We start from the raw sequence: 23661 nt of genomic DNA on the forward strand, positions 1-23661 counted from the left end.
TTTAAAAACGAAGAGACTTCAAAAGTGAGATGTTGGTCGCATTTACACTGCCTATTTGAAGTGACTCAATTCCGATTTTCCTCCTCAAGTGGCACAGATCGGATATGACCCACGGATGTGTAAAGTTCATTTATAGTCATGCGTAGGTTCTACACCGTAGGTTATGCGTAGGCAGGGAATAGCCTGACACGGACCTCAGCAAAATTTTAACAACGTGTCCGTTCTACGTGGAACACAAGCGCTGTTATTGGTCCACTAGAACCCCTCTCTTCAGGTAAAAAAATCTTCTCATAGGCATTTCCGCTCGCGTTGGTAAAAACAAAGATGGGCCAAGTTGAGGCTACCCAGTCTCATAAAGTTTTGTGATATTATCACGAATTTCCGCGTTTTTTCGTGATCGTATAACGAATTCCTGTTTTCGTGTGATTACCACGTATTGGTTACTCAACTGCTTTTTCCTATTTTTAAACCATTGACGCTTCGGTTTAGGGTTAGATTTGGTGCTTGCATTAGAATGTCACTTTATATATTGGTTTATACTATTTTTTCTGATTTATTTTTTTATATGTCGCCTGGCGTTGGGGTTAGAGTTGGGTTTGGGTAAGGATGTCATTTTATGTAAATCTAACCTTAAACTGAAGCGACAATGGTAAGAAAATAGAACAAAACAGTTGGGTAACCAATACGTGATAATCACACGAAAACAGGAATTCGTTATACGATCACGAAAAAACGCGGAAATTCAAAAAATATGTGACTATATAACGAAATTTCGTGAGACTGGGCTGGTTGAAGAGTGATCACTGTCTATTTACCTCCATCACTGCTGGTCTTCGCAAATCATACACAACAAGCTGCTTCTTCGTTTGGGGTTTTACTGGCCAAGCTGCTGCTTCTTTGGCTTTTGCACTGCTACTGTGGGTTACACGCCTGGATACCAGTGGTCTGCATGTGTAATTGCACGTCGACGCGGACATCAACACAGTAGTATTTATGAAAACCGACGAGTAGCCCTTAAGCAGGAAAAAGCGCATAGATTCCGATATTCTTCATCGGTTTCAGGCCTCATTCACATGTGGAAAAAAATTGGACATGAATTGGATACATGCATTTGCGTCCACAATGTAAGATGACGGATTGGATATTCCCATGCATCATGCGTCATTGAAAATGTGACGCTGGCAAATGAAATCACTAGAGTCAGGAGGACACCACCCACGATCATGACTCTTCTAAGCAGCCCAATGGAGGACTACAGGACTACTCAGTGGATGTTTTATGTCTTGTATAATCATTTTGTCTGTGTTCATTGCATATGACGACATTTTACTTCCTCTGTGGTTTAAGCTGTTCTGGGTTAGTATGCCTACCTTGAATTGTTTTGCCAAGTGTTTAGTGTAAATGCTGATATCGGATACGAGTCGCTTTTAAAAGATGATGTAAACAGGTCGTCAAAAATCGGATATAGTAACAAATCGGAATTGGGCATCAAGATCTGCAGTGTAAATCCAGCTTTAGAAAAATATCAGTCTCATACTCGGTGTGGAAAATAGAGACATAATGTCAAACACGATTATAGAGCAGTGCAAAAAAATAATCACTTTTGGAAACTGATATGTTCATACATCAGATCAGTTGCACCTGGTTACTGGCCTAGGGTGACTTCAAAGCTTCGGTCTGTAAGGATAATCTGCTGCTTTTTGTGGAAAGGCAGCTGTTTTTTAAATCTATTTGCATCTCCAAATGTAAGAGACCCAGCAGAGTCTACAGAAGCGTTCATCTCAGAGAAAAAAACAAAACCCTGGGAACTCACACACACACTATCAGAGGATGCTCGTACGCTTATAAGCTCTATTTAAAAAAGAACCTACAACATCACTCGTGCATTCTGCACAAAAGCAATTGAGGCTCTAAACAATTGTATCACTTAACTTTAAATCAACTTAAAAACAACTTTATTCTACTGTCGGCTGTGCTAGATGCATCTTTGTTTGTCCCATGCTGGCAAACCCAATCAGGTTTTAGATTCCAGACAGCAGCTCTTTCAAAGGGACCTCCTGCTCTCCGAGCAAGGTGTCTCTCTTCAGACTGGTGCCTTTGTTAACCACCTTCATCTTGATAGCCAGGTTTTTCACCTGTGCCACTGGAAGGGAGTCAAAGTAGAAGTCCTCGTTGAAGACAGGGTTGCGGCTGTTTTTGATGATCGTGCTCCTCTGTTTCTGGAGCTTTCCTGGGTTCAGATATAAAGCCACGCAGCAATTGATGCTCTTTATGTCAAACTGCTTATCGTAAAGGTCTTCTGCGGCCAGCACGCGGATGTGAAGCCTGGCCGCGTCCATGTCATAGTCCGTGCAGAGGCGCAAGGTTCCTCCTTTGTGGAGGTTGACGGTGTGCTGCGTGAAGCGATCCATGTTGCCTCCGGATTTTCGTCCTCGGAACGCCGGGGACGGAGGGCAACGGAAACGCCGCTGAATGTTCGGGCTGGTCTCCACAGAGCTGCATTCATCTGTGGAAAGAGAACTGTGCCGGGCGAAGGAACGTTTGGCACGAGACACTTTGGCTTGGGTCTCGTGGGTGAACATCTTCAGGAGAGACGCAGAGCGGGACAATAACGGGGAATTGAAAGGGGAGGACTCGGCTGAGGAACACGTGTCGCTCTCTCCACCGCTGAAGTATCTGTAGGGGTTGGAATGGGAAACGTTACAATTGCTGGGGTTCAAGTGGTTCCCCTGGGATTTGCGCTGAGTGTTGGGTGAGGTGAGTGGACTCGTGGGGTCGCTGTGAAACAAGGACTCTTTACGGCGCGTGTGAGGACTCTCCATTAACGTGGCGAAACCATAAGAGGTTTGAGCTTTTGGCACATAGGGCAGCGACATGGCCGTCTGGGACTGCGGGTCAGCATTCGTGTCGAGGTCGCCACCTTCCCCGACCACCAGGTCATCTGCGCTCTCAATCTGGATTATGTGTCGGTTTGCAGCTTTCAGCAAGTTCTTTGTGTCTCCGGCGAGCTTGTTAATTAGTCTCGGGCTCCGCTGACCGGCCTGCGGCGTTTTGCAACATATGGTCTGTTCGGACCTAGATGAGTGGAGCCCGTTTTTGGGCTTCATCTCCGGTGTCTCCGCCTCTGGGGGGCAGCACACCAGTTTGGGTGGAATAAAAAAGTCTGGAATTTTGTCTGGAGTGAGTACGTTGCAGTAGGTGGGGGCTTTGACCTGTTTGTCGGAGGAGTCGCCCAGACGAGTAACGTTCCCCTCCACTGAACCACGGATCTTTTCTAACAGCCACATCTCTTGGCGAGGTCTGGAAGAGATGTGCAATCGCACCCTGTTTTCACAAAACACAAAAACCATCAGCAATGCTACATGACATCATTTATAAAACCAACATGCTGGCAGTAGAATTCCTACACATTTCGCAGATTCTTGGCAGATACTGACACAATATCTCCTAATTTGTTAACAGTCAAAAGCAATTGAGGACCTAAGATGCAAACCCCTAAGTGCGTCTGACATGTTTTCTTGTAAATGAGAATTATTGTCAGACTCTTAATGGATTCTGACAAACAAGTCGGTATTTCTAAATGACCTGAGGCCAGGATTAAGCAAATTTAAAGCCAAAGTAATTGATGAACATATAATACGTGCTGAGAGCGTTCGGTCAATATCATCATTTTCTTTTTGACGGAGGTGGCGTTTAGAGGCTTTTGCATCTGAGCTCCTCAATGGTTACAGTAAAGTGACAACTGTCCTTTCTCCTAAATGCAGAGTAGACTGTCACCTGGTGGAGATTTGATGTTTTGAAAATGCTGATGATTAAAATCCAGCAATAATGTCGAAATATTGAAGATACCTGTTGCAGGGAGACTCAGCTAAAGCCTTTCAAGCTTAATAAACAAATTTATATAAACAATACATGATAATGCATAGTTTAACAAAAACATAAGCACAATGAGCAAAGGTTTTATTTAATTTACTGTAAGTGCAGGTATGTTTTGAAAGTTTAAATGTTTTGGAGAGGATTGCGTTGCTATTTCTACATATTCTAGTCTTATAAAGCTGATGTAACCTGATGTTAACACGTTTATTCTGTCACATTAACTTGATTTTGAAACCAGATAGACAATATTTAGGTTATCTACATGTAGCTGATGTGTACACAATAAACAATTTCTGGCTCTCCAAAGGACCTTTTCTTTATGACTTTTTTAAAGTCTGTAGAACCATTATCATCATCAGAATATTTTTTATAATACTCTCTTATTTATTATGTAATTATTATGAGACTTTCTACGCCATCACACTCATTTATAAAGAGCAATTCTCTATAAAAAATACCGTCTTCGTACTAAATTTAGGAGTGATGTTTGTGTGTAACGCGCGGAGACGCAGCATTGTAATATGAAATAGGATTGCGCAGAATTTGCTCCCTGACTGCAGAAGCGCATCGGTTTGCTTTATAGATTAAAAATATCGACTTGGCACTCAAAAGTATAATCCCTTCAAATATTTATCCTAGAAACTTTAAAAGTCATAATAGACATAAGGCATTCATATGGGATTCCGGAAAATGTCGTAAGGAGCTTTCCAAATCGTTACTTTTTATTATTTTAATGTTATTGTTTAGCTCATTATTTCAAATAAATTAACAATAGTGTAGTACAATTGTATTAACTGTAGTAAATGACACTGCAATGCTTTCCTGCTTTATATACCATTATATAGCTTACTGTATATTATTATATATGTACAACAACCTAAAATATTACCTCGTTTCGGAGACTGTCAAACAGCTATAATGCGATAAAACAAACGTAATATATCTAGATTGCATAACACTTAACGCATGATCAGTACTTTTCAGCTCAGAAATATGTCCTAAGTTTACGTATGATTAAATATAATACTGCGCAATAAACGTGCGTTTAAACTTTCCTAAAGCTGTCTCTGTATCAAACACCTGTTGAACATCTCAGCAGAACTTACGTGAAGTGATTCTGGTTTGGCGATGGTCTCTCCGTCACTCCATATGCTTTGGTTCGTCTAACCCGGTTTCTGATCTCCAGTAATCCAGGAATGAACTGTACTGTTGGCACAGCGAGTCTATTCGTTTCTTTTAATAGCGCACCGACCCCCATGCGCGCGTATATAAGCAAATAAAGAGTGCGCGCACGATAACGCGCGCTACTGTGGAATTGCGCACTATCGGTGGCTGCGCACAGTAGCTGTAAATTGCTTTTTCTTAAACATTTGTTAAAGAACGCACATTGGAATTCTTATAGGAATAACCTATTATCTACTGGATAGTAGGATATGCAACAAACAAATAAAGGATCAAATAAAAAGCAGCAGTATGTCTTCTGATACATTGGTGTCTCCGGTGATCATGGTTGCTTGCTTAATTCACGAGCCAGTTAACAACTAGGATTATTGTAAGATTAAGTATATGACATTTTATACAAACCTGAGTAAAAATGGGAAACTTGGAATTAAATAGCCACTTGCTGAATTAATTATGCAATTTGTGAAGTCGACTTGAGCCATTTATCATTAAATAATGCATTAAATGCATACATAAAATGCATGATGCATGCTATTTTACACATACAATGGAGGCTACTAGTTCATACTAGTCGTGTGCCATTTCACACCATTTGTTTAAAACATGCCTGGAAAATTGTGAGGTATTGAGAACCACGAGCGTGCTTCATGTGCGCAGGTTTCACTAATGGCTCATCAATTAAAGCCTTTGTGGTCATTATTTACCTCTGTGAGCTGCTGTTCTATTAAAGCTGCCCAGTGTTGAATAAAATAGTGCTCTAGGATGATGTATAATTGTGTTTGATTTGCTGTTCTCTGATCTGCCCGTCTGTTTCCCTGGAAACTTGGAGAGTGGGCTATGGAAACGCATGCTATTGTTGTGCTTTCAACAGCAAAAACTTTTCCAAAAGTCATGTAAAGAAACGCATTTAAAGTTATAGAAGATGTGAAGCCTTTTTGCGGTGCATGGCAAAGGTGGCAAGTTATTATTGCACTGTAAAAATGATGTCAAATCAAGAGTTTGGCTCCAAAACGCAATAAATCCAAATGCTATAAATCTATTGAATAAATATATAAATATGCATTCATCTTTGTCATGTTATATTCATTAAAAAAAACAAAACATTAAATGCCATTAATCAAAACATTTGCACTATAAAAAACTGCACCATAAAGGTTGAAACAACTTAGTTTTGCCATTTAATTCAACCTACTAATTTAAGTTTAATATAACTTATTTAAGTTAACACAACTTATAATTAATTTTAACAGTTAAATTAATTTTTTAAGTTAAAGTAACATAAAAATATATGAAGAGTTTGGTTCTAAAACGCGCTTAACGGCATTTAAAAAAAAGAGTATTGTATCAGGTCAGTATTAAAGCAACACTATGTAGTTTTTTTACCTTTAAATAATGTCTCTAAAATTATTTCAGTGATAGAACAACTTTTAACTGGACAAATTGTACTGTTGCTGCAACCTGAGCAGCCTCCTAGCTGCTACAAGCACACTCTGAAAGTGGCGGTGGAGGGTAGAGCACACAGCACCGCCCCTCCCCCTGCCTGCAGAAGAGTGTCTGATAACAGGCACTGTTGCACCTTTCAACCACATGGGGGAGCTTTAAGTCATTTTTACATGTAAACTACATATTGTTGCTTTAATAAGTAAATTCTTAATTTTATGCAAAATTCCATATCCACCTTGTTATTCTGTCATCTTTTCTCCCTTTTTCCCAAAACGCAATAAACGCCACTCCTCCTTTTCTGCAGAATGCAATAAATCCACTGAATAAATCACAGAAGACATTTGGTAAGACTTTACAGTACCTGGACCAGTACAACACAAAACATATGTAGGTACTTACAATCTGAAAATAAACTTATAAAGTTTATGTATAAAGTCAACTTTAATTGGTAACAACAACATTTGTTTTTAAATTTTCACATTAAGTGAAAAACTTAAGTTAAAAATGTTTAAATATTTTAAGTGTTAAATTGAATTAATTAAAAATAAGATCACCCTAAAATTTCACTTAAAATCTTCAGTTACCAAATGAAGTATTTTTTTTTAAGTTGACCCAACTTTTACTTTCTCACAATGTAAATGTAAAAGGAATAAATATTATAACATTCTGTTAAAAATAAGAAATATTTCAAATTTGTGTTAACCATTCAAATAAACTTATGTTATTTCCTTTATACAAAATATAAAAGTACTCAAATATATAGTAAACCATACCCTACTGTAAAAAATTATACATCAACATGTTTTTACACATAAAAAATAGCTTGTTGGTTTAACTAATAAACTTATGACACCTATTTCCACACAATTGAATTGATTTATCTGAACATAAGCCAGGGGGGTTGTACTTACAAGTAAAAATTAAGCTCACTCAACTTAATTTGCTGAAATTCATATTGAAAATTAAATTAGTATTGAGCCAATTAACTTTACTTGCTTTTGTTAGACAATTTTTACCATATGGTGCTTACAGGAAGAACAAGTAAGTTTGCTGCATTATTTACACATGATTACTCAACGAGTACAGCTAAATACATACTCATCCTGAACCTAAGTGAAACACTCACACCTATATGGTAACCCCCAAAAACTACATACATAACAGAAAACTCCAGAATTTACAATAACATGTCCTCAGAACCAGAGGTGGAAAGAGTAATAAAATATTGTACTCAAGTAAAAGTAAAGTTACTTTAATAATATTTTACTTAAGTAAAAGTTACTGGTCTAAAAATCTACTCAAGTAAAAGTAAAAAGTAACTCATTTTAACTTTACTCAGAGTAAAAGTTACTTTTTTTACAGCGGGGAGAGGTGGAGATTTCTAGTATAGTTCAAAAAAGACAAGAGGATATTCATCCAATTAAAGTGCAATAAAAAGTTAATAAAATAAAAAGCTTTTTTAAACTAAGAAACATTTATGGAATTGTTTAATCATTTTTACATGTGAGTTATGCACTTTTGAAGCAAAAATAATATGAGGTCAGCAGCTAGTAAATACAATCACTATAGTAAGGTTGTAATTAATGTATTGCTGGTAACATACATTATTTTATTAAACTATAGTTTAAATGAGCATATAATGAGATGAGTGCCATAGCTATATAATTTTATCCTTTACACGTTTATTGTCTTCTAGCTTCCCTGACCTGGGTAGCCTACCTGATGTCTAAGACCTTTATTCTTCTTTCTCTCTCTTTCTCTCTCTCTCTCTCTCTCTCTCTTCATTGAAAAATTATTCATTGGATTAACTCAATAAAATTGTGGGCAGGATTTCCATCCAATATGAATGTGTACCCCTAACTCATAAAAAACTGCTTTACACAATAAAAATATATTGAGTTAGTCCAACTCAATTTAAAGTAAATGGCAATACTCGATTAGTTGCCTCAACTTTATTTAGTGTAGTCTGAATAACTCAATTCTGTTATTTTATATAAAACGTTTTATATCATACTAATTAGCCTTAGCACATGTTATCATGCTAATAATAATAACATATGATACTTTGGATGAGCATGTGAGAAGAGACTGATCTCCAAACAGGCATTAACACAGTTAGTGCTCATTGAGAGATATACGTCATATCCACAACCTAACCACAAGCGCCACTCTTCTGCACGATGGTAACCAAACAATTTGAAAAAATATAACACAAAGGCTTCTAAATCAATAAGATAAACGGACATTAAACACTTTTAAGTCTTTCTCTTTACCTAAAAATGCATAAAATAACACTTAATTTAACAAATACTCTCCAAAAGCAGTAGCATGCAAAGCATGCTGGGAAATTATTTTTCCAGAACCCAAACTCAAACTAATTGTGTTAACGCAATTAAAAAGAAATCAATACCTTATAGTACATATTCATTTTGTGTTAGACTAATTAAATATATATACTTATTGCTCTTAATGAGGTATTTTAAATAAATTGAACACAATTTTAATGTGACATTTCTAAGAAGGGCTTGAATTATTTTTTTGAGTGTAGCGGTAAAAACCCGGTTGGCAATTCCGTACTCGAGAACATGAGTCCTACCTTTCATATGAAAGAAACAATCGCTTCGCGTCAGTGGAAAGCGGTCGCTTAAATATGGCCAGGGGGTTCTTTCATAAGAACTGAATTGCGGCGGGTCTGCATTATCGCGCGCCTGTCTCGTCCGTCTCCATGGTTCTTTTTGCGCGTTCCCCCGCCCATCAATCATCCGGGTAATAGCGGTTTTGCGAAAAACCGGAAATTCTCGTCATTGGCAGGGAAGCGTTTTCTCTTAATTGGCGGGGAAAGAGTTAAGTCAAACGAATAACCGTTAAAAATCTTTTTTTTTAGTGATACTGTGGTACTTTTTCAGTAACTGAATTAACAAATAAAGGTAGACAACTTCAACTTTATGTAAACTTATGTCAACTCATCAATAGTCAAAACGTAAAACAGTACATTTAAAGAGCAAAAATTGGAGAGTTAAAATTTGAGTGTTAAACATTTGAGTTGAATTGAAGACATTTAGAGTAAATTGTTGTTCAGAGTTGGAGTTAACTGACAGAGTTAATCATGCCAGTGTTAACCCAACTCCTCAGAGTTGCAATTACAATCCGCCCACACATTTTATTCTTCAGTTTGGCCTGGTCACCCGTGATTTTGCATGTGTCCTGCAGATTGAAAACTTATTTTATTTGTTAGTAAAACTAAACTATTTACACAATTTTTTATGTTCTGGTTTTAACTATAATGAACTATAATGAACCAGAGTTAAATGAACACTCTTGGGTGTATAATATATATATTATCCCAATCTTACAGAGTGTTAAAAAGTAACACTGAAGAAGAGTTAAAAACGGCAATCTGTAACTTTATCCTCTCTATCATAATTTCTGTTTGAAACATAAAATTGCATTTTACATCTTACTTGTAGCGTTATTTTTAAAAACTTAGGTTTAGATGTTGTCTGTTTCATTTAAAGTCATTATCATTGCGATGTTGGCATTTCATCAGCTCATTCGCATTATAAAGGACACACACATTTTTGCTTGCACCTACAAAGTGGCAAATTTAACATGCTATAATAAATTATTTATGGTGTATTTTGAGCTAAAACTTCAGATGCACCCTGGGGACACCAAAGATTTATTTTACACCTTAATAAAATCTCATATGACCTCTTTAAACCTTAAATCTTACCCATATAACAAACCTGCATAACTGACAAGAGTAATTAACATTTCCTCAAATTAAATGGTTGATACATGTCACCAATAAAATTCAGTGTTTAAATAATTTACAGGAAAAAAACGTGCCTGTTTCTCCTGCACAACACAACATGCTTGTGTGAAACACTGCATCCCAGGGTACCTGGTTTTAATAGACTCTCTCTCTTTCTTTCTCTGCTTTTAGACAGAGCTTAACATTAAAATGCAATTTACTAATTGCCAGGAGAGGTGTGGTGCATTATGAAGATATGAAAAAACACGATAATCACATTCTTGCTAATTTCCCATGCTGCGTTACAGTCTGAGCAACAGACACACAAAGACACTTTCATTTTTAACACAAATAAATATTTGTGCAAAAGTAGGCTTTTGTATGAAATACTGTATAGAAATAATAATTTTACTGTATTACTTGATCTGATGAAAGTATTAGGCACGTTTGAGTTAATCCATGAAGAACAAAAGCCTGTGCCCAACTGCCGCCCATTCAGCAATGATCAGTGTACAGGTTTCATGCCACCCAAGGCATTTAATGACTATTATGGTTATCCAAAGAAACATTTAGCTATTAAATACATGATAAGGCCTCAGAAAGCACGCTGGTTTGATCATGTTAAAAAAAAATAAGCACACCAAGAAGCACTGTCAGAAATAAAACGCGGTCACAGAGAAAGTACCCTTTAAAAAGGTCATCGTTTACGGACAGATATGTACCTTTGAGGTACCAATATACACTCTTTAAGTGCAAAAATGTACTTTTAAAAAGGGTACTGCCCCAGTGACAGCGTTTGTACCTTATTTTCTGAGAGTGAAAACGAACTTTCTCATTTTTGTAAGGTCGCTTGGGATAAAATTGTGACTATCTATGACATCCATTACTTAAATTATTAAATGTACATTTAAATGTAAAGGGCTATTGCCAATTAATCATATATGTACAGTACAGGCCAAAATTTTGGACACACTCACTCGTTCTTTATTACATTATTCCATATAACATAATAATAATAAACTCATCCAAACTATGGCACAACACAAATGCAACTTAGGAAATTATGTTGGTGACTAAAAGCATCCAAAATAAACCAAAACTCTGTTAGATTTTATTATTTGAAGTGCAGTCACCCTTTTTTTAAGAAGCTTCTTAAATGTTCAATTTAGGATGAATTTTAAAGAGTATAGAAAGAGTTAATATTTAATGTGGGCTCTTATTGACTGCTTTTCCTTCAGTATTCAGTGTAAGTCATCTATTTCAAAAAATAAAATTTTAAAATAAAATGTAAGTTTTCCAATAACAAAAATGAATCTGTTTGGCACAGGTATATTTCTGTCTACAAAAGTAATTTTAAGCATTTAACCATACACCTTCAGCTTAAATGATTTTTAAGATCATAGTTAACATTTTAGTCAAGTGTGTATATAAAATGTGTGTATATATACACATTTTTTTTAACATGATGTATGTAGATAAAAAGGTCTCGTTCTAAGGTAATAAACACAAATAACGGTTCATTATAAAAGGGTCTTCATTTCTGTCAAGAGATCCTTCTGAAAATGACACACTGCACCTTTAAAATAGTTAATTGGCATCTTTATTTCAAATGACCTACCGACCGCGACCCAAATATCATTAAAAATATTTTTGGATGACTCGTAACTGCGAGACACCCACTCATTTTGGATCAACCCGCGCATCACTGGTATTTATCATTAATAATGTGTCTTGCTAAAGACTTAATTTGGACAACTTTAATGGTGATTTTCTCAATATTTTGATTTTTTTTGCACCCTCAGATTAAACATTTTCAAATAGTTGTCTCTCTGCCAAATATTGTACCATACATCAATAGAAAACTTAATTATTCAACATTCAGACGAAATCTTCAATCTTAAAGGGATGGTTCACTCAAAAATTAAAATTCTGTCATCATTTACTTAAACCGTTCATAAACCCTATTACCTTCCATAGTAGGAAAAAATACTATGGAAGTGAATGGGACTAATGATCGGTTTGGTTACAAACATTCCTCAAAATATATTTTTCGGTGTCCATCAGAACAAAGAAATTTACACAGGTTTGCAACAACATGATAGTGAGTAAATGATGACACTTTTAGTTTTATGGGTGAACTATAACTTTAAATGAAAAATGTATCTGTGTGTTCGGAGTCAAAATGTTTTAATAAATGCTACAGATGCTATTGTATTAAACCCAAGGTACTTCATAGGACATCCAAAGACATTTAAGGGACATTAAAAGTAAAAATCTCAACATACTACAACATCAGGCTACAAAATAGTGTTCCTGTAGCTCGACTGGTAGAGCATTGTGTTAACAATGCAAGGGTCAAGTGTTTGATCCGAGACATACTTACATAAAAAATGTGTAGCTTGAATGCACTGCAAGTCACTTTGGATAAAAGTGTCTGCCATATGCATAAATATAAATCAAATTAAGTTTAAAAAGTGTAATGTGTTATATTTTAACAAGCAGTGCAAACCATCAATCTAATGTTAATTCTTTGACTCGTGGTTGTACATCTCTCACATGCTCTCCTCTGTGCATTTATAATATGAGTCACAAAGACAGGAAATGATGTAAAAAACATCCATTTCTGTCATCCAGCAGAGACAAACAATCAAACTCATTCGCTGAGTCCAGACTAACAAATTTCAGGCATAAAAAGGTCTTTAAAAATAACTTTCCTTATTTAGCCACTTCATGAGGCTTTAAAAGAGAAAGCAGCAATGACAACAGCTTACGAGACTCTGTGAAAAAAATAACACCATCATCTCCAAGTCTACCCACTGAGAAATCCTGCCTTCCCAGTCAGAAACCACTGTTGTTGTCTTTTCCCAACTGGTTCCCATGGTGACACAAGCTACACGATTTTCTGACATTTGGCCACAAGTTATTTCATTCCGCTCTCTTCTCTTAAATCGCCCACTTGTTTCCTCCTCGGTGAGAAAGTCCAGGCACGCGGTGGGCGGCCGCACGTGGATCTGTTAAACGCGTGGAAAAGACGTAATATACCCCAACGCTAACCTGTCACAAACACCCACGATCCACAGACACCTGCCATCAGAGAGGTCAACCGGGTACCACGATGTCTTACCTGAAATGAGAGTGGGGTCAGGGAGAGAGTTGGGAACTTAAGAAAGTAATCTACGCAGAACAAAAAAGCCTTTATCTTCCCTTCCAGACGCAATAGAAATCAAGAGTGCTTGTATTGAAAGGGAACAAAGTTTTACCAAAGGTCACTAATAGCAACAATATTCCTAACCTACAGAATGACCAATTTCTTTTATTCTCAATGTTTTGATGGAGTTGTGCTTGACACAGGGCTGACCTGGTGTTACGAAGCTTACTGAAATAAATAAAGCAAATCCCTTGGATATCACTGCTGGAAAACCTTAAAACCAAAAACACAAATTAAACTTTAAATCATGGAGTAAACTAGGCACACATTTTTGCTCTTTCATTTTTGCTTGTCCTCAAAAATAAATAAATAAATAAAGGCCGCATTTACATTGCATGTCGGATATGACCCACGAACGTCTAAGCAGGTTAAAAGCGCATAGATTTTGATATTCATTAAACGGTTTCATGTGTGGAAATAAATCGGATACATGCATTCGATCAGATATTCCCATGTCAAGATGCGTCATTAAAAATGCAACGCTGGAAAATTACGTCAACTCCACCCGTGATCACATGACTCTTTTTAGCGCGACGGCTATGGTTTTATGTCTTGTTACAGAAATAAAACATTTTATTTGCTTTGTGGTTTAAGCTATTTTGGGTCAGTACCTGTAAGTTTACCATGAATTGTTTTGCAAAGTGTTTAGTGTAAATGCTGATATGTCATACGAGATACTTTTAAAAGATGATGTAAGCGGGGCGTCAAAAAATCAGGATATAGGCAACAAATCAGAATTGGGTATCAAGATTTGCTGTGTAACCCCCCAGTCACATTAGCTACAAGAGACAGTGTGACAGGCTACCATTCATTTTCAATGGGAGTGGCCGTTTGCTGGGCAAAGCAAGGCGGGGCTAAAATAGAGAAGCAGGCTATTTTATGCAAATGCTGAGCGATGCGACAAAGCGACTGCCAATCGGAGTGAAGGAGCAACGTGACGTAGGTCTGTGGTCGAGTCTGAGGGCCTGTTTACAAGTACATGGTTATTTTGAAAAACGGAGACTTCGTTTGTGCCCCTCGTTTACACGCAAATGGAGAACTCACCTCTGAAACCGATTGTTTCTAAAAACTCCGGCCAGGGAGGAGATCTTGAAAATCTTCGGTTGCACGGTTGCATGTAAACTGAGACAAACGGATGTTTAAGCAGGCAACGTCACAGAGTATGCGCCAGAGCTCGCACCTACGTCAAAAGTGTGACCTATGTTTACATGTGACTGCTACTCTGAACGCTTCCAATATCACATTTATGTTCGTGCACACTCGTTTAATGTGTTTGTATTTGCAAATACAGCTGCTCCATTTTGTCGAGGAGCAGAGACGAGTGCTCGGAGGTCAGCAATTTTACGCGTGTTTGACTTCATGCGGCGCTGCAAGAACCGACAGACGGATGATGTCAAAGTACCGCCAGAGCGATTCGAAATTAGACCTCTACGTGTGATTCCTTCGCTCTCGCGGTACTTTGGCGTCATCGATCACCTACTGCAACATCTCCTCCCTCCAACATGAAGAACCAGTTCGCGTCACCACCAGCGCTGCCAGTGATTGGCTTACGTGGGCTTGAGCTTCTCTTGACGGCATATAGGCACGGGTACGTGTAAATAAACACTTTTCTGAAAACTGACATGTGTGCACGATATTATTTTTGAAACCGGAGAGGTTGAAATGTTAGTGATGGGAGAAATGAAGCTTTTCGAAACTTCGAATCAATTGAACCAATTGCTTCGAAAATTGATTCAGTTTTTCAAAGCAGTTCGAAACCCACACACGCTGGTGACCCCTGCTGGTCAAAATAGTCTAAAAGCAGATGTGTCCAAACATTTTACACTTTTTTTACAAAATAATAGCAAGATTTTCATTAAAATGTGTTAAAAATGTATTTAACTTAATTAAGACATATTTAAAAGTGTATTATGTGTTTTTAGTTTTGTGTAGGGCAAAGAAATGATTAAAACTAACTACCCTTTTAATTATGCACATTTTTGTCATTAAGTCTGTCTATAAACAAAAAAAGTAGACAAAATTGCAGTGTTATTAGTCAGAAGGATAAATGTTTTATGAACTTTCATAATAAAACTGACCCGAGTTCAGGTGTTTTCACACCTAGTTCGTTTGAGCCCTCCAAACGCTCTCAGAGCAGTTCAGAGTGTATATGTGAACAAACCAAGTGATCTCAAACCCCCCTAATAGGACCCAAAAGCGAACCGAACTCATACCACTTCTGGAGGTGGTCTGAGTACGGTTCGCTTTTGGGTTCTTTTGTGGTTCGATTTCTTTTTGATATGTGAAATCAATGAGGTCCCGGTCCTTTTGGAGTGTGGTTTTGACATTCAATCAAAATAAACTGCTGCACAGAAAGGTGGGGTCTGAGTTCTTATGAAGTTGTGAGGTGAACAAGAAAGGGTCTGAGATCACTGCAGTTCTGAAGAGGACCAAAAAAAGAACTGGGTCCTCTTTTGAGTCCACTATATTGTGAACACCAAAAGGACTGAGGTCACATTCGGCTAGTCCCTTTTCTGGTTCACTTTAAGTGAACTGGGATTGGTTCTTTTAAAATGAACTATATGTGAAAACACCCTTAGACACTGGTCATGTGATCAACTCCCCCTAGTGGTGAACCATCGGATTTTCGAAAAGTTTCGAAACAGTTATGACGTAATGAAGCCTCGTTTGCTAAAATCACGTGACTTGGGCCACTTTGAAACAAGCTCCGAACCACTGATTCGAAACAAAAGATTCGTAAATGTTTCGAAGCCTCATAAAGCAGTGCCTTAAAAACGACCATCACTACGAAATGTCCGTTTATGAAAATAGCCGTCCACGTGTATACATAGCCTGAGAAAATAATTCAAGATGGCGGAAAATGCGTATTTATGTATATATCTGATAAGTTTGGCATTTTATCTTATATTTTTTGTTACTTTTATCGAGAAATAAATACTTTTAAATCCAAAAACACCGTTCTTGTGACTTAACAATACCTCTAAAGTGACTTTTGACACAGCTTTTAGAAACTAGCCTAGGAACGCCCATCAAGCGAGTGCGTGCCGCTCGGTGTTGCTCACTTTTGTAGCTAATGTGACTGTAGGGTAAAACCAGTCAAATAAAGTAGCATGATGCTCAAGCTTTGGGTCAGAGATTTGAATAAGTAATGTAATTCGGCATATTACTCATTTGATACTTTTGACATTATTGACGCATCAAATCGCATTGCTTGTTGAAGATATATAAGTGACCCTGCCTATGAAAACCCAGCTAAAGTCATTTTTTGTGTTTCACTGAAAATCTTCATAGATAATGTACAATAGTGTGTAAAAATATAAGATATCTTCATTATTGACTGAGTAAGGTCATATCAAAAATTAAAATCAACTTTGAATATAAAACTTTAACGTGGATTTACAGACGGGTTCACATAGTGCATGTGCTATTACTTGGGATAGGACGTATCTGATTTATTACCGGGTGGACAATAAAATGGGTTGGGAAAAGTTGGAGCCAGGGCAGGTCAGCATACCAGGCACATAGCGTGGTAGTGCTTTGACCAACCCAAGTTCTGACCGAGTCCTCGCTTATAGTCCTTTCCCAAACTGTCAGAAAAAGGGTCAAATATGGACCCCAGCTGTCACTGGATTGGTACCCTTTTAAAAAGTACAGCTTTACACCTAAAGAATTCATATTAGTACCTCAGCGGAAAAAGAGGAAATCTTTAGGGTTTTTTCACTTTGGTGAGAAAACAGTCATACATAAATACATAAATTAGGAAATCCTGGTAGCAACCTTATAACAATGCATTAAAGAGCCCCTATTTTCCATTTCAAAATTTCTTTTTAAGTGTAGGTGTGTGTTAGTATATGTTAATCTTAATAATCTACGATGATGCAAGTTATCGTCTCCAACTTAAATCTAGCTCTTTTCTCGGACTACAACGAGCGGATTACTTTCACAGCCGGTTGACGTGAACTCAATGCACATTTTCATAATTTTGCCCACTTCTGAAATATAGCCTGTAAGTAGTCTATGTTTTCATATTTAAAGTATTACTAAACCATGACTGACAAACGAGTTTTGCGCAGTGCAAAATAGCGCTTGGTGTTTGTCGTTTACTACAATCACAAATGCAGACATGGTTTTAAAGGGGACATTTCACAAGACTTTTTTAAGATGTCAAATAAATCTTTGGTGTCCCCAGAGTATGTATGTGGAGTTCTAGCTCAAAAAATCATATAGAAAATGTATTATAACATGTTAAAAATACCAATTGGTGTGAGCAAAAATGTGTCGTTTTGGGTGTGTCCTTTAAAATGCAAATAAGCTGATATCTGCAGTGGATAGTGCAGATTAAGGGGTGGTATTATCCTCTTCTGACATCACAAGGGGAGCCAAAATTTTGATGAGCTATTTTCTCACATGGTGATAAGGTAGTAAAGGTACATATTGATAAGGTAGTAAAGATGATATTAACTCCTGCTGAGAGCTGATCTTCCAAATATGGTAAGGAGCATCACATTTCCAACACACTTGAGGTATTTGGCAAATCACGCACTGGATAGCTGACAAACTGGACTACAACACACTTTCTCAGAACGGTGAGCTTTGTACAAATCGTCACGTTTCAGAAAGGTGGGGCATAGAGGAGCAAAAATAATGTACGTGGAAGTGACTTATTTTTCGAGCACACACGATGCGAAGCTCGTCACAACATGTATTTAGCCCCTCAGAAGAGAAGTCACTGGTTGCCAAATAATGTGTTTTGCATGTGAACACAAATGTACAATACACAAAATAACACTCCAAATACATAAAGCAACGTCTTTAAAAAGCTAAAAACTACTTTGAACACTATGCAAATTACACAAATCCCACCATACATTTTGTGAGTTTGTATAACAATATCTGCATAGGAAAAATCATTGTTACCAAGCAGCTGAGGACCAAGGGAAGACAGTTGGTGTGGCTTAGTTTAATCTTCCTTTCAAGATACCGTGAAGAATGTACCTGTGAATGAGGCTCAGACCAGCGAAGTGCCAAGAGGAAAGATCAGACGATTTATCCCATTGAAGGCTGCAGACATCCATCAGAATGAAGACGCACGATGTGAGGGCAGCTCCTGCCATTCAAATGCGGGGCTGGATGACAGATACCAGATGCTGTTGAAGATGGAGTGCAGATTTTTCTAAGAGGATAGAAACACCTACTACTTATTCAAGTCTTGTTTATAAAATTAAGTCTCACACTACATCATTTTAGTAATAATAATAGTTTCACTCAAAAAGCATACTGTTCCTTAAAGGAAAACACCACAGTTTTTGAATATTTTACTATGTTCTTACCTCAACTTAGATGAATTAATACATCTCTATCTTTTTTCAATGCGTAGACTTAATCTTTGTACAGCGCCTCATCAATGTGTTAGCATTTAGCCTAGCCCCATTCATTCCTTAGGATCCAAACAGGGATGAATGTAGAAGCCACCAAACACTTCCATGTTTTCCCTATTTAAAGACTGTTACATGAGTAGTGTTTCTAACAGGGTTCCCACACCTTAATTAACTTCAAATTCAAGGACCTTTCGAGGACTTTCCAGGTCCAATACCCTTAAATTCAATGACTAAATGTGGGGACACATTTCAAGGGAAAGCAAGATTACATCTTGTTACCTTTTAAGATACATTGTTACAGTTCCCTTTCAAGGGAACTCGCGCTGCATCACTGCGGTGACACTTTGGGGACCCCTCCAGGGGTAAGTGCGTCTGAATGTGCATATCAAAATCAACCAATGGTGAGGCTTAACGACAAAGACAGGGTGACGCGGGAGCCAGGAAGTATATCGCTATCTGAAATATTGCTAAAGACGGCATTACAGGGATGCAGGAAGTATGGCAAGGGACACGCAGCGTCTCGTTCCCTTTTCAGGAAACAACATTTACATACGTAACCAGAGACATTTTTCAGGTTTCAAACACAATTATGCAAAAAAGCTTTTTAGTACGAATCAACATTCGCATAAAGAAGATATATAAGCATTTAAAGCAAACAGTTTAGCACGTGTGCTTAAAAAGTCTAGAATTTTTATGATATTATCCTACACAATGATCTGTACCTATGTATGTATATTTTCAAAAACTTCCCATGGCCTTGAATTATTTCACCCAGATTCACAAGCTTTTAAGGATTTCAAGGACCCGTTGGAACCCTGTCTGAAAGTCCAAATATCAGCACTTCTCTGAAACAGATGTTTCTGTTCAGGATAAACAGCCGAAGATACAGTAACTAGAAAGTTGGACCTGAAGTAAACTTTAGGATAAAACTGTAAAAAACTCACCTTTCCAGACATGCACCTAATTGGCCCTATGGGATTTATAAATCTCTGCTGTACTGTATACACTGTATATGAACTCTGCTGGACATCTGTGATTCTCTATAACAATCGCATACCTTTTCCCGTTTCTACAGGGTCACTCTGGATGACCTAAAAGACTTAAGAATAGCATTTTATGAGTAAATACTTGTAAATAATGCACACATGGTTTATTGATGACATCTGAAACACAACGTGCTTCAAACCAAAACATCACATGAGAGCAGATTAAGTTAACTAACAAATAATACGATTACTCAAAGAATTACCAAAATATGTAAAGGAGAATGTTAATCACACGTTAATGTACATCACATGATCTTCTTCAGGTACAGAATACATTATAATACATTTTACGATGTACACACAATCAACAAGTTAAACCAGATTTTCTGCTTATCATTCTGTAACGGTCATCAAGTTCATACTGTATACTACATTTCTCAGGAAAACAGAACTGAATTAGGATCAGTATATGATGCCTGTTTTAGGACTACTTAAAGGAACACTCCACTTTCATATAAAAATCCTGATAATTTACTATGTCAAGATGTTAATGTCTTTCTTTGTTTAGTCGAGAAGAAATTGAAATTGTAAACGGTTGAGGTCCACTAAAGTCTTAGCCTGGGTGCCAGCCAAACTTAGCCCCGCCCACAACATTTAAGGTTGGGAAGTTCGGTCTGGGGTCGCTCCATTGTGGCTTTACTATGCTCGGACGAAAGCAGATCGAGCCAATCAAATTGTCAGGGAGGGCTTTATGATATGATGGACAGATGATCAACAGTAACGTAATCAATCACGTCAGCAAAGAGCGCTTGCGTTGAATCTGTTTACAACAAAATGGCTGCCGCTGGAGAATTCAGTTGTGTGGATTCAGCCATCAAGTTTGTTCTAGAAGATATCAACAGCGCGTTGATTTTAAAAGAGGAACAGAAAAATGCGATCAAGGGATTGCAACTTGGCGTGCACGACAACGTGGATATAACTAACGGTCGTTGCCAGCTTGGAAGCACGTGGATGAAGTTCATTTAACTTACAAATGGTGAGAGATGGTCTGACTGTATGACTTAGTAAATAACTCACAATGTCGTGATATGAATTAAATGTAGTAAACATAGTAGGTGTCGATGTACGTTCGCTAACTCAGGCTTAGTACAATCATATACTAGACTTTTTATTGTATATATGCGGTAACTCACTGGCAACGTGCCCCATTACAGTACCATAACTGTACATGTTTTTACAGTATGATGGCTTTACCGCAGTTCCATTTTACAGAATAATACCCTTACTGTAACCTAGTTTTAAAAAATATATATTGACTTAAAGGGGAATCAAACCCAGGTCGCCCGGGTTTGATCCCAGGTATTTACACTTCTGAAAAACAATTCACATTTTGAAATTTGCTTCACTGCTAAAAGGATAACAACTCAAATGTATTTCATACCATAAATATAATGTTTTATTCAACTACAGTAGCACTACTGCTGTTGTTTTACAGCAGTCTACCGTAAATTCAAAACATACAGTAAATCACTGTAAATTAAATGTTTATACCCATAATGCAATGCATATTACAGTAATGAACTGGAAAAAAATTATGGTATTTTACTGGGCATTTTGTGGTAAGTAACTGTAGAAATTACAGTTTATTAAGTCTAACAGTGTAATGTAGCCTCATTTGTAGCGAAATAACTAGCAGTTCAAGCCGCAAAAGGACAGACGCCATTTCGACGTACGCCACACACTCGGTTGCTCTGATTGGTTGTAGATCTATCCAATTGAGTGCAGAGGCATTTTTTGTCCTGGTTCGGTTGAAACACACCCCATAATTACAGCCCAATGGAGCCGTATCAGACTCAAATTCTGACTAGAATTGAGTATGACAACGCCAGGCTACTAAAGTATATTAAATTGAGAAAAATCCTGGAATATTTTCCTCAAAAAATTTCTTCTCGACTGAATAAAGAAAGGAATCAACATTTTGGATGACACTGGGGTGTTTAAATAATTAGGATTTGTTTTGTAAAGTGGAGTAATCCTTTAAAGGCGGAGTCCACGATGTTTGAAAAAAGCGTTGGAAAAGGAGACGGGCCGACTACCAAAACACACTTATAGCCAAACAAATAAAATCAAATGCAGGGTTGCGTATGTGTGGGGCGGGTCTATCAACAGAAGGTCCAGATTCTATTGGGGTAGGGGCGTGTTTGTTTAGGTGATTTCAAATATCAACATTTGGCTTTCAAACATCATGGACTCCGCCTTTAGGGAAGTTTTAGATGGTAGCTTCACGTTAAACACATCTCATTTTGTTTTCTGATCGTTTAAGGCACTAATAAATGTACTTGTATGTTATACTTATGTTAAAAGTTGACTGTGACACTTTATTATTTATAACAGACAATGTCATAAAAATGTCCCAAGCTCTTTGAAAAGCTTCTAATACTGTATGTACAATTTAGGTATATATATGTATACATTTGGTACCTCTGAGGTGCTAATATGAACTCTTTAAGCGCAAATGTGTGTACCAGTGCCAGTTAGAAAACATTTCTTGGTCATTTTTTATCTATGAGGTAAAATAAAACTATAATTATAATTATTAACGGACTTTAGTATTATATTTATGCTTCCAACATTTTGATGTTTGAATGTGCTAATTTAGGGAAAGTTGTTTTATTACAAATCACACATTCAATACTTATGCATGACAGAAACACTTCAACCTTGTTTTCCTAATTAAAAGATAAGCTAAAACCCAAAGATACCAAGGCGGGATTTTACAGACAGGGCTTAGACAAAGCCAGGACTAAACCTTAGTTACATTAGCACATTTTAGAAGTTTTTATAAAAGTGGCTTTGAAAACAAACCATGGCAGTGATATATTTTAAGATATGCCAGTGCAAGTTGGTTCCAGTTAAGACAGCTCACATGCATTTTAGTCCGGGATAAGCCTCGAGCCTTTTCAACAGTAAACTCTGCCCTCTGGTGGCTAAATAATAATTTCTCACTTCAATGATCTTATAAAGGATAGTTCACCCTAAAATGAAAATGATGTCATCATTTACTCACCCTTACAAACCTGTATACACCTCTTTGTTCAGCTAAACACAAATGAAGATATTTGTGATCAAAAAGGAAGCAGCAGCACCATACTTTCATAGAAAAAATACTATGGAAGTCAATGGTGCCCATAATGGTTTAGTTACAAACATTGCTCAAAATATCTTCCTTTGTATTCATAAGAAACTTATACAGGCTTGTAACAACTTGAGGGTGAGTAAACGGTGACACAAGTTTTAATTTCGGGTGAACTGTCCCTGATAAAATTTCATGTCATGAACTACATCTATGGGGTGTACACACCAAGCGCGAAGCATCCCATTCATTACTCTACATTACACGCGGGATTACTTCATGACATCCTAATTTTTTGCTTGAGTTAAATATTTTAAATTGCGCAAAGATGAATTTAAGGCAAATAACGCGTTTTCACGACAATCACGCCACAAAATTGGAGTCATACTCATCATCCCTTGAGTTCACGTCTTTTCGCTTCTTTGCTTTGACTTTGTATGTAATCTCCTGCAAATTATTGATCAATTTGAGCGTTTAACACATTTGAGGTATTTTCAGTCGAACGGCTAAAGCAAAACTAACTTTCTTGTAACTTTGCTGTAGAGTTTAGCACTAGCAACTCCAAGGTTATGAGTTCGATTGCCTGTAAATATCATGTACTTATTACATTTATAGGTTAATTGCACCGTAAGTTGCTTTGAATAAAAGTGTCTGGCAATTGCATTAAAGTAAACGACTCAAACAAAACTATCATTTAAAAA

The 23661-nt window shown here is 37.2% G+C and overlaps 1 protein-coding gene across 2 annotated transcripts; it reads right to left on the reverse strand.

Annotated features, from left to right (window-relative positions):
* Positions 1-1879: 1879 nt before the first annotated feature.
* Positions 1880-18988, reverse strand: LOC141351013 (C2 calcium-dependent domain-containing protein 4C-like). Of its 2 annotated transcripts, none has more exons than XM_073856990.1 (2): positions 18459-18988; positions 1880-3324 (listed from the first exon to the last, which is right to left on the reverse strand). In XM_073856990.1, the coding sequence occupies exons 1-2, from the start codon at positions 18575-18577 to the stop codon at positions 2022-2024; spliced, it is 1422 nt and encodes a 473-aa protein (XP_073713091.1). In that variant the 5' UTR covers positions 18578-18988; the 3' UTR covers positions 1880-2021. The 2 variants fall into 2 exon arrangements, with proteins under 2 accessions (XP_073713091.1, XP_073713087.1); XM_073856986.1 differs by lacking the exon at positions 18459-18988 and adding an exon at positions 4983-5173.
* Between the last annotated feature and the right edge of the window lie 4673 nt (positions 18989-23661).

This window comes from Misgurnus anguillicaudatus, chromosome 2 (assembly GCF_027580225.2).
Source record: "Misgurnus anguillicaudatus chromosome 2, ASM2758022v2, whole genome shotgun sequence".
In the NCBI taxonomy this organism is placed as follows: Eukaryota; Metazoa; Chordata; class Actinopteri; order Cypriniformes; family Cobitidae; genus Misgurnus; species Misgurnus anguillicaudatus.